The sequence below is a fragment of the Episyrphus balteatus genome, chromosome 2 (genome assembly GCF_945859705.1).
Source record: "Episyrphus balteatus chromosome 2, idEpiBalt1.1, whole genome shotgun sequence".
Classification (NCBI taxonomy): domain Eukaryota; kingdom Metazoa; phylum Arthropoda; class Insecta; order Diptera; family Syrphidae; genus Episyrphus; species Episyrphus balteatus.
The window spans coordinates 50,512,327-50,524,306 of NC_079135.1; the positions used below are offsets into that span (position 1 = coordinate 50,512,327).

General features: G+C 34.8%; 1 protein-coding gene across 1 annotated transcript; it reads right to left on the minus strand.

The window, feature by feature from the left end:
• Window positions 1-513: 513 nt before the first annotated feature.
• On the minus strand, window positions 514-10,930 carry LOC129909808 (phosphoacetylglucosamine mutase). Its single transcript, XM_055986904.1, has 3 exons — window positions 10,609-10,930; window positions 1,023-2,469; window positions 514-961 (listed from the first exon to the last, which is right to left on the minus strand). Exons 1-3 carry the CDS (start codon window positions 10,707-10,709, stop codon window positions 854-856), a joined length of 1,656 nt encoding a protein of 551 aa, XP_055842879.1. The 5' UTR covers window positions 10,710-10,930; the 3' UTR covers window positions 514-853.
• Window positions 10,931-11,980: the final 1,050 nt, after the last annotated feature.

The window sequence follows — 11,980 nt, forward strand, 5'->3', positions numbered from 1 at the left end:
TGTTTTTTTTTTTAATTATTTTGTTAACAAAACAAGCCACTTATTTTGAGATTTCACTATCGAATTCTCATTACATTTTTCACCGAAAATAGTTTATTTAACTCATTATTCAATGCATTCATCACTTCAGTGAATAAAAAACTTCCAAAGAAGCAGTGATTTCTTTGCTGAATTTTCATCAGAAAGTTCCATGTGCTTCCCTCAGGGGAAACATTCATATTGAATTCGTCGCAGGCATGAGCAAAAAAGAACCACATTCTATATCAATGATTTTTTGAATTAGGTAAATTCATCTGGGGCTATATTGCTGTAGTTCGAAAACCATCGACAAGGCTCAATTTATTTACTGTGAATTATTTTAAAGTCCTCCTTTAAAACTATAAAGCATACGAATTTCATAATTCTTTTTTAAATGGCGATTTTAAATTTAATGGAGCGCGAATAAATTGGAGCTTAGTTGTAGAATTGTCACTCTGCAATTTCCAACGTCGTTTCCATTGAATAATCAATTTATAAAAAAATGTATTTTCTTTATTAGGTTATTAATTTTTTAAAGATGGGATAAGGCACGTAATAAACATAAAATAGGTTTTTAAGGAGTTTGTTTGACTTTGACTTAATATTTTTTTTATATATTTAATTACTTTAACAGCAATGGCTACACTTCAAACATTTTTCAAAACGGCAGTGGAATGTAGCAAATAAAGTAAACGTGCTTTATACCTATCTAGACACTACACAATTTTTGTTATAAATATGGTATAAAATAAATTCTCTATGTGATTTAAAACATTAATTAAATTTGCTTATATTCGAAGAAGACATCAAAATCAATAGCAAACTTGGCAAACATTTAGATGTGAGAGTTGATTTTAACAGCAGGTCCCAAAGGTTCTGGGCCTACGCCACCAGCCATTTTGTAGACGAGTTCACTAATTTGATATGCCAGATTATCGACATCCTTGAAATAAAAAAAAAAATAATCAGTTATGAATACTTTAAGAATACTTATCGAAACAAACCTCTTTTGTGGATGCCTCTGCATACACTCGAACGATGTCTTCCGTTCCCGAAGGTCGAACAAATGCACGTCCCCTTTTATAGTTAGCAACAACTTTGTCAATTTCATCTTGTAGACCAACAGGTGTGACGCAAACTCTCTCAGCATCTGTTGTTGTGATAACATTGCGATCTTGTACTTTGACTTTCAGTTGTAAGTTAGGAAGGTCAGTGTAAGTACGAAGCCAATCTTTTACATCCCACCCTTTAGCATGAAGGATTGTCTCAACCAACAACATATCCGAAATAGCATCGCCGACAGTTTCATTTATGAGATCTATAACATTTAGTAATATTTTGGCATTTTCGTTGTCATTATTTTCAGCAGCAGCCTTTTTAATCGTAGATTTAGCCTTATCGCTAAACACAATAGTTCCGTGTCCATTAGCTTCAAAATAAACACCGATATCGTAATCAAGGGCTTTGTGATGTAAGTGTTTAACACCAGTTGGTACACAAGCAACGGGTACTTTAAGGTCATTCTTGATATAGTCCGTAGAAGCACCGTTAGCATAAGCTGTTTGAACTAGTCCCATTGACAGTTCCAGTCCAACCTTCTTAACAGAGTTCATTAGATAGTCAGCAACAAGTGTAGCGATCCTATCACCATCTAAAAGGTTAAACTGGCCATCTTCGTCGGTAAAGAAATAAACTATACGGTCAGCATCACCATCGACACTCACACATCTTGTATTTGGTTCAGCAGTGGGCATTCCAATCGGACAACATTGCTGCACCTTAACGTGGTCAGCTCCACATTCGTGGTTAATTTTTCCAGCACCACTATTAAAGACTTCAACATTTAATGAATTCTTCATACGTTTTAAGAATTGAAGCATTTTTCTTGCGCCAACACCATTGGCGCCGTCAAAAAGAAGTTTATTTTTGTAGTTCAAGTTTTCCAGCTTATCACCTCGAATCGATTCAAATGCTTTGATAAGCTTCGTATAGTAGCCTTCTTCGGTTGGCATACCATAAGCACACTTTGTGTTTGCACTAACAACAAAGTAATGCATCATTGGTGTTGTTACAATACCAAATTCTTTAACGTTGCCTTTAACCGCTATAACTCCATCAGCGACTGCCTTGAGAAGTCTTGGACTGTGATAACGATTATCCATACCAACATACACATGCGACGATGAACCGACATCGATGTTATTTTCTTTTATTATCTTGCCTACCTCGACTTCAAGTTCTTGGTCACTGATATTAACCAAATGCGTTGCAATCTTCTCCCAGCTTTCTTCAAGCATTTCGCCTTTGGGATCAATCAACTTCACCCCGTTATCTGGTTCAGGGTTATGAGAGGCGGTGATCATAACACCAATTACTGCGCCGTTTCTTAAACGAGATCTCAAAGTAGCCAAGACTCCCATACGAAACATTACGCTGTCAAGAAATTCAGCCCTGCGAATAAAAGATGTTTTATGAAAATGTTAAGCACAAAGCAAATAAATGTACTCTTATGTTTAATAACACAAAATAATAATTATCTTTTTTATAATTTTGTACTTGCTCTATAGGGCAAGTATTGGTTTCGTATAGAAAAAAATTCGAGGTTTTAATCAAAACCAATATTACGATGATGGAGAAGATAAAAAAAGTGGGTTTCCTCATGTCGTCCGTTGGTCTGTGCGTTCATCTGTACATCGAGCTAGGGCCTAAACGGATGGATGGATTTGCTTGAAGCTTGGTACAGATGATTTTTGCGTAATTAACTAGACCCGTTTTTTTTTTTTTATTTTCAATATTATCTCCTTTTTAACGCATATCTCCCATATACAGTTTTCGAGGTATTGCAATTTTTTCGAAAACGGCTTTAACGATTTTGATTAAATTTGGTGTACGTAATACTCTTATTTATTCTAACAAAACAAAACAAAAAAACAGTCACCGTCTGTCTTTCAAGTCGACAACTTGTCTCTCAGTTTTGCTCGCTCTCTTTTCTTATATACTCCATTTATATTTAACCGTTATTTCTAAAATCTATTGTCTCGTTTGCTTTTCTCGGCATCGCAAAAACTGACATATAGTTTAATCAAGTGGGTTATTATATAAATCATGGCCTCAGGGCCGCCTGTTAACTCGGGCAACAGATTTGAGCTTCTTGGTAGAGAGCATAAATCTGTGCCTGGGTCTAGGAAACGTAAAAACAATGATTTAATTTATGTTGAACCGAACAAATCAGTGCTAATTGATTCCTCCCTTCCCGATCCAAAATTCATAGTGATTTCTTCGAGTGATGAAAAAATTCCTTTGTCGTCTCTCAGTGTATTTCTCGTTAAAAAAGCTATCGATGGTATAAGTACCGCGTATGAAAGCATAACGGAACTGCGCGACGGCAGCCTCCTTCTCCTTGTAAAATCCCTAAAAATAGCCAAACATTTCATTGCACAAAAAAAACTCGGTACCCTATGCCCAATCTCTGTTAAACTCCATTCTAACCTAAACTCTTGCAAAGGTATAGCATACGCTCCATGCCTTATTAATTCGTCGGTAGATCACATTATATCAGAAATGCAAAGCCAAGGGGTAACCGACGTTTATAAATTTACAAAAACAACACCTGAAAATAATCTTCGTGCCACCGGACTAGTACTATTTACTTTTGATCGCTTCCGCCCCCTTCTACTGTTGATTTAGGCTGGCATAAAGTAAAAATAGAAGAATACTTCCCTAATCCAATGCGCTGTCGCAAGTGTCAACTCCTTGGTCACACCACTAAGAGATGCACTTCTTCAGAAGCTTGTGAAAATTGTAACCTTGCCCCCCATCAACCCGAAAACTGTACGCGTACCTCGTGCGCTAACTGTACCGAAAGTCATCCATCGTCTTCCAAATCCTGCAACGAATATATCAAGGCAAAAGAAATACTAAAAATAAAAACAATACGCAAATGCTCTATGGCAGACGCGAAAAAAATATATAAAGAAACAAACCCCACACAGTTCTTTACTACAACATATTCTTCTACGATACAAAGTTCATCCACAACCAAAAAACAAACAGCTTCTACAACCTTACATTCAACACCTCCTCCAACTCCATCCCCTCTCTCCAATTCTACCGCCGTCACTGATACCTCTAAACAAAATCTTCAAATCCAATCTACAACAACTGATTTACCTCCAACTAAAACAAATACATCAACAACAACAGGCAATGATAATTGTCATATTCCCTCTTCCGCACCCGCAATTCCTGCACGTATCCCACAAAAAAATACTTCTGTTACTTCTTCCAAGAATGAGTCAAACGACTCTACACAAACATCTAACGGCAAAAACAACACACATAACAACTTAGTTGAAACTACTCCAACACATACACCTCCTAATCTCTCATCTCCTCTAACAAATTTAACAAACAATCTTCTCTTACAAAGTAAATACTACTTACCTAATAATCACATGGATCAAGATGATGATGAATCAATCTAAAATTAAACCTATTGACCAGAATAACGACTCCACGGTGGGAATACCGGATCGATCGGGCTCTTCACGGAGCCCTACCGATCCTGTATCCACTCCGTGGAGTCATAATGAACACCCCAATAATATCAACACCTCCAATTCCTCTCAACAAAATTTTCCTTCTACCAACAAAAAAAATAATGAACCTTCAATAAATCAAAATTTCACTGTCTTACAGTGGAACCTAAATGGCTACATAAATAACTTACACGAATTACAACTACTTATAAAAGACACACAACCAAAAGTCATTTGCTTGCAAGAAACACATATCCCATCGGATCGCCATCCATTCGCTCCTAAGCAATATTCCACATACTTCCATAATGTTGATTCTATATCGACTTCAAAACAAGGTGTTGGCATCCTCGTCCACAATTCAATCCCCCATTCTTTTGTCACAATTGACTCAAATATATTAGCAATAGGCGTTCAAATCAATCTCAATATTCAATTTACAATTATTTCCCTATACATTCACCCCGATCAAAACTTTTCAATACAAGACCTTGAAGACATTATCAATGGATTTACCAATCCGGTATTAATAACAGGTGATTTTAATGCATGGAGTCCGTCTTGGGGCTCTGAAAAAATAAATAAACGCGGCAAAACAGTCGAACATTTTATTGCTAACTCTGGGTTAGCCATACTTAATGACGGTCGACCAACCCACTTTTCTACCCATAGAACGTTTACGCACGTTGATCTATCACTCATCACGCCTTCTCTCCTCAGTAAAACTACCTGGGATACATCGGATAACCTCTGTGGCAGCGATCATTTTCCCATTTTTATTAACCTCACTACTGGCCATTACAATCACCAGTTAAGAAAACCAAAAAAATTCCTACTCGATAAAGCAAACTGGGATTCATTCAGATCAAATGTATCTCAAGAGTTGCTTTCGAGAAAAGTTTCTTCTAACATCAATAAAGAATCTGCTTTGATTCACAAATCAATACGCAGTGCAGCAAACCTAGCCATTCCTCAAACCTGCGACAAGATTCACAAAAAAACAGTCCCTTGGTGGAATCAGGAAATAAAGTCTCTGCGAACACAAAAACAAAAAGCATGGTACGATTTTAAACGTTCTCCTACTGATAACAACCTTATTCGATACCGAAAACTAAACGCAAAATTTCGCAAAGCAGTAAAAAATGAAAAAAAGAATTGTTTTGAAAATTTTACAACCAATATAAACCCAGACTCAACCCCCCAAAAACTTTGGGCACAAATTAAAACTCTTACAGGCACATATACTCCATACACAATAAAAACAATAAAAACAGACACTACAACATTGTCATGTCCTATACAAATTGTGGAACAATTTGCCCAAACATGGGAACAATTTGCGGACGACTCCAATTTCCAACCCTCTTTCATCAACGAAAAAATTAAAACCCTTGATAATACAAATATATCTTTTTACCCAAGTTCTTCAGCTATGTCTATTGAAACACAAATCAACATGTCCGAACTAATTTCTTGCGTACACACAGTCAAAGGCAAAACACCAGGTTTTGATCGCATTTCATATGTTATGTTAAAAAATTCTCCCCCGGCTTTAAAAACCCGTCTACTTACCCTTTACAACAACATCTTCGACACCGGAATAATTCCACATGCTTGGAAAACGGCAAATATAATTCCACTACCTAAGCCCAATGAAGACCGCACTCTAATTTCTGGATATCGTCCAATATCTCTCCTCCCCTGCACAGGAAAAATCTTAGAAAAAATAATAGCCAAACGCTTATTCTGGTTCCTCGAAAAAGACAAATTAGTTGACAACCGCCAAGTGGCATTTAAAAAAGGTAAATCTACCCTCGATGCTCTTCTTCATATTGACCATTTCGTCTCCTCAACACTATCTGTGCGAAATCATGCCACCATTCTCAGCCTTGACTTTCAGAAAGCTTTTGATAGGATTGGGGCACATGTTGTCCTTAATCAACTATTAAAATGGAAAATCGGGCCAAAAATGTATAATTACATAAGATCTTTTCTTATTAACAGAAACTTTCGAATAAAATATTGCAACATCAACTCAAACACACACAAACTCAATAACGGCATTCCTCAAGGATCACCACTATCAGTGGTCTTATTTATCATAGCTTTTAATGAAGTAAGCAACATAATTGACAGTTTCCATAAAGTTGAACATTCTTTGTATGCCGACGATTTAATTATTTTTTCCAAGACTAAGGACCTCCACGAATTGGAAAATATCTTTACTTGTATATTAAATGCTCTTCTTGAATGGAGTAATTACTCAGGTTCGATAATTTCTTATTCAAAGTCAGAATTGTTTCATATATGTAAAAAGCACAATTGTACAAAATCTGTTAAAATCGTTTTAAACAACAATGTTATTAAAAATGTAAATTCTTTGAAATTTCTTGGTATTATTTTTGACTCTAAATTTAATTTTAAGAACCATTGTATTTATCTTAGAAAAAGTTTAACTGCCAGGGTCAATATAATTAAATATTTATCATCCAAAAATAGTTACGCTAACGTTAATACTCTTATTAATTTAACACAATCCATAGTATTATCAAAAATTGACTATTGTTTACCAATCTACGGAAAATGCTCCAAATCATCATTGGGACTTATCACGACACCTTACCACACCGCCGCCAGATGCTGCATGAAAGCATTACGCTCGACACCAATTATCAACATATTAACCGAAGCTGGTCTACCCAATTTATCTGATAGAATCAATTTTCTTACATCCAAAATAATTACAAAAATTAATTCGACCCATAAAACATCTATCCATCCAGAAATCAAAAAGATATTGAATCGAAAGAAAAATCAAAAAATACAATCAACCTTATGCAGGGCGCTTACGTTCGCGAAAGATTTCAACCTACAGATCTCTTTGCAAGAATACACCAGTATTAGCCAACCACCTTGGAACCTTCCAAGTTACACCATAAACACCGATTTTTGCAACTATCCAAAAAACTCAACCTCTGTGGATATATACAAAACTCTATTTTTGGAATTTTCGGAGAACTTCAAGTCCCTCGGTTGGAAACTACTCTTTACGGATGCATCCAAAGCAGAAACATACACCTCTTTTGCTGTTGTTGATAGTACCGATTCAGTTGTTTCCAAAGGACTATTACCAAATCATACCTCAACTTTTACTGCCGAAGCATTCGCTATATATAAGGCAATAACTCACGCCCAGAAAAATAAAACAATTATATTTTCTGACAGCCTTTCTACCATAAAAGCCCTACAAAATATTTCCAACTCCACTGAAATTGTAGAAAATATACGCAACCATCTAATCTTGAACTCTGAAACCTTAAAAATCGTTTGGATTCCCGGACACGCTGGAATCGCTGGTAACGAAACAGCTGATGCAGAAGCCAAATCCGCAATAAAAGAACCATTGAAATCATTTTTTCAACATAACAAAAAAGACACCATAAGGTTCCTTATTGAAAACTGGAAATTCAAAAGAAAAGACGCTTGGTCAAATTATAACCACCTATACAAAAATGTCAATCCTCACGGGGACAAAGCAATCTATCCCAACAACATGCCACCAAGTAAACTAAAGGTCTACATCAGGCTCAGACTAGGACATTCATATATAACACATCAACACCTGTTCAATAAAACATCTCCATCCATATGCCATCTCTGCGAAGAAAATTCCACCCTCACGATGAACCATTTACTTTCCTGCCCAAAAGTATCCTCAACATGCGCAAAACTATCCAACCACAACTTAATTCATCTTTTAAAAAATATAAATATCGAAAACATAAACTTAGTTTACAACATTATAAAAACTCTAAAAATTGAAAACTCTATTTAAAAAAAAAAAAAAAAAAAATTATAATAATAAGTAATAATAATCCATTCTTTTTTCCTCTGTATCTATCTCTGTATATATATGTATATATTTACTATATCTAGTAGATAGCCCTGGCAGCTAATTCTAGTTTAAGCAATTATTGAATTTGTAATTTACTTACTATTTAATAAAATTAATAATAATAATAATAATAATAAAACAAAAAAAATTGACATACATTTTAAGTTCATATATTTCATCAAAGCATAAGTCAATTTCTATCAAAATTTACAGACATCATTTTTAAGTATTATAAAATGTAAAAAAATTAAGTTTTTGAAAAAAAAAATGTTTAATTTAATTTTTTTAATTTTGGTTTTTTTTTCTGGACACTAAGAGCCCCCGCGCACTACAAATTTTCAATCGGCCGACAGTTTAGTCGTTCTTTTAATCAGAATCAAAATGTATGAGAGTGCGCACACTACAACGATTAAGTATCGGCCGATCAAAAAGTTTGTTTTGCTACACAATTGCCTTCAAACTAAAATATTTCCTAGCGACCCGACTGTTTAGTCGGCTGCCTGTGCGCACACTAGTAGCCCAACCCGACTAAACTATCGGCCGATAGAAAGTTTGTAGTGTGCGGGGCATAAACAAAAAATACCAAGACTGGAAACTCGGCGGTCAACTGACGTTTGCCTACAAGCTGCGAGGTATGGTGAATGTCGTGAACCTATCGTTGTGTTCGTGTGCGCTGTGTGGTGAATGTCGTGAATCTATAAATGTGTGCGTGTTAACGTCATTTACCAACGTGGTGGCTTTCACATATATTCACAGACAGCACTGTACACAAAAGGGTTTTGCGGGGAAAGACGTACGAAATTTTCCAGTCTTGGTATTTTTTGTTTATGGTGCGGGGGCTCTAAACAAAATCTTAAATCCAATGGATATTTAAGATTAATGGTGTTTTCGTTTGGTAAAAAAATCAATTTATTTTTTGATCTAAATTTGTCAAAAAAACAATTTTTGATCTGTTCAACTACAATTAAGTAGTCGCACAGTTTTTGACAGATTTAGATCAAAAAATAAATTGATTTTTTTACCAAACTAAAACACCATAAGTCTTGCATTTTATTTCAATGGGTTTTAAATTGTAAATAATAAAGAAATAAACATAACTAGATTCATAACGATAGAATTTTTGCTCAAATTAATAATATTCTCTTTTCAATATTAACAAATTTTATTTGTGGGTATCTGAATAATAAGACATGTAGCTTTCAAATTCGGGTATCCCAGATAGCCTATCCGATAGGTGATTGAATTCACCCAAAGTTTATCAGATCTTTTTTCTACGGTTTCTGCTTCAAATTTGTGAGATAAAATTCTACGTTTTGTGGAATTTATTTCCCATACAAATTTTGACAGCTCATTTCCACCGATAGAAAATTCTACGGTTTTAGAGGTTTTCCGCGTTTACGTGAATACCCCTAATAAGAATTGTTCAAAAAGTGTTCTGTTTTCTATTGTTCTGCTTGTGACCCCAACCCAATTTAAATTGAAAACTGAACTAGAGCAAAAATTCATTATGAGAGGATTTTTTGAATCCGGAGGAAATCACTGGAATTCTCCGATCCCAGATTCCAAATGAACAAGTTGCAACCCTTTTTTTTCTGACTCAGAAGACACTTTTCAGAAAGTTTGGGATCATAATAAAATAGAATGAGAAATTCTTGTTAGCCAGACTGTGTATCAAGTTCTCTTTCTCTCTTTCGCTCTCTAACAACCATCACATCTTATCACACTTTCACTTCATTGTCCATTCACAGAAAAAAAAAACAATAAAAACATAATGAATGGTTCTTGATCTTAGTTCTCCCCTCATTTTCCGACAATTTATCTGCATATATCATGCGATTTATTGTAAATTGCCTATTGTCACAGAAATCCAATAATTAAATACATAAGAAATTATCAGATTGTTTGCTCTTGCTCTCTCTCTCAGCTCCAACCTCCAACTTATCTATATTCTACACAAGGAACCATCTCAAGGTGAATGGGATATTAATATTCATATTCAATGCACCCACGTTTAAGCCTTTTCTTTTTCTATGGTGACGTTTCAGTTTCTTATTCTTTTTTCAGAAAATGAACATTATCACGTTGATTGGGACACAGGAATATAGAAATTAAAAATATACCTGCACTAGTTCTAAAAATAAATGCACTCTCACATACTTTCCACGAAATCCAGCAGTTCCGTATTGGATTTTCTCTGTGCTATTTTTTGGATACATTTCCCGTGCAAATGCGTAAATGGTACGTAAATTAATCGACATCTTGAAACAATTGACAAAAAACAAACACTACAAATGTAAACGTTATTAATTAAGTTTTTTTAATTTGCCAGGAAATGCACAGAAAACACCCAGGAAAAACTAGGAAAATCTTATGCACTAGGAAACGGTTGATGATTCACATACGCCACCCTCAAGTGCCTGCAATCGAACGACGACGATTAACTAATAATTTGTATGAAGTATGAGAACGACGAACGAGGGCAGGAGCGATAACTTCAAAAGCGCCTAACCTATTTTTGACATTTCATTTTATTCTTTTAATTCATTCTAGCAGCCGGTTTTTTCAGTTTTTTTTTGTTTCATACAAATTATATTGAACTGGATAGAGCTGTCTTGCTCCAATGCGGAAAAGATGAAAATCATGTTTGTAGGGTAGATTATCTGTTGTTTGGCAAAGCTAAATTTAGAAAATTGTAAGAATCTTTTGGTTTTAAAAGTAGATTCTTGCGTAGATGGCTTGACCACACCGGAGGGTATGTGGTAGCGGTAACGGTACTTGTAATAAAAAAAATTCCACATCTGCACGTTGATTAATAATTTTGGAATTTTTTTAATATTAATATTACCAGGGCTTATTAAAAAATTTAATTTTTCAGCGCTAATTTAACCTCCATCTATTTTTCAATCTCTATGAGGAAATATTTAAATGTTTTTCGTAAGAGAAATTTGATCTTTTAATAACTTTATATTTATTAAAGTCCAGTAGGTAGGTACCTATATCTATTAGATCGCGATAAATTTTAGCTGAAATTAATTAAGTTTTTCATAATTGATGCAGTAACTCTGAATTCCTATAGCCTGCTAAATTTAAATGACTGTGAATAAATTTGAACTAAGCCCCCAATTTGTCACACTCCATTAAATTTAAAGTCGCAATGAAGCAGAAAGCATAGTTTTTGGTTTAAAAAACAATTTTTGTAGTTTTTCCCCAAAACAAAAAAATCACTAAAAGATGATGCTCGGGTTGATCCCCGTGAAATAGCTATAACTCCAGCATATCAACTTGGTGGTAACACATACAAGTAGTTGTTGTTCATTCAAAACCCTCAAAGTTTTTACATTCGTAAATTTTCCACGTTTTGCAAAAAGCGGCCGTTGCAGTGAATGCAAAATAAAATTTAATTTTAAGAAATTAAAAATTTAAGGATGAGAACCTTCCTAACGAAAATCGATTGCGACATGATTAATATAGGAGTTGATTTAAAATGTTAGAATATTATCGACCTATCGTGACTTTCACGTGAACAAGA

What these genes read in the sequence shown, in the direction of transcription:
- LOC129909808 (XM_055986904.1), bottom strand. Translation starts at nt 10,709, where the DNA reads ATGTCGATTAATTTACGTACCATTTACGCATTTGCACGGGAAATGTAT. An exon ending in ACTGCTGGATTTCGTGGAAA is followed by an intron (nt 2,470 to 10,608) that starts GTATGTGAGAGT and finishes TTTTATTCGCAG; the next exon opens with GGCTGAATTTCTTGACAGCG. An exon ending in CAGAGGCATCCACAAAAGAG is followed by an intron (nt 962 to 1,022) that starts GTTTGTTTCGAT and finishes TTTTATTTCAAG; the next exon opens with GATGTCGATAATCTGGCATA.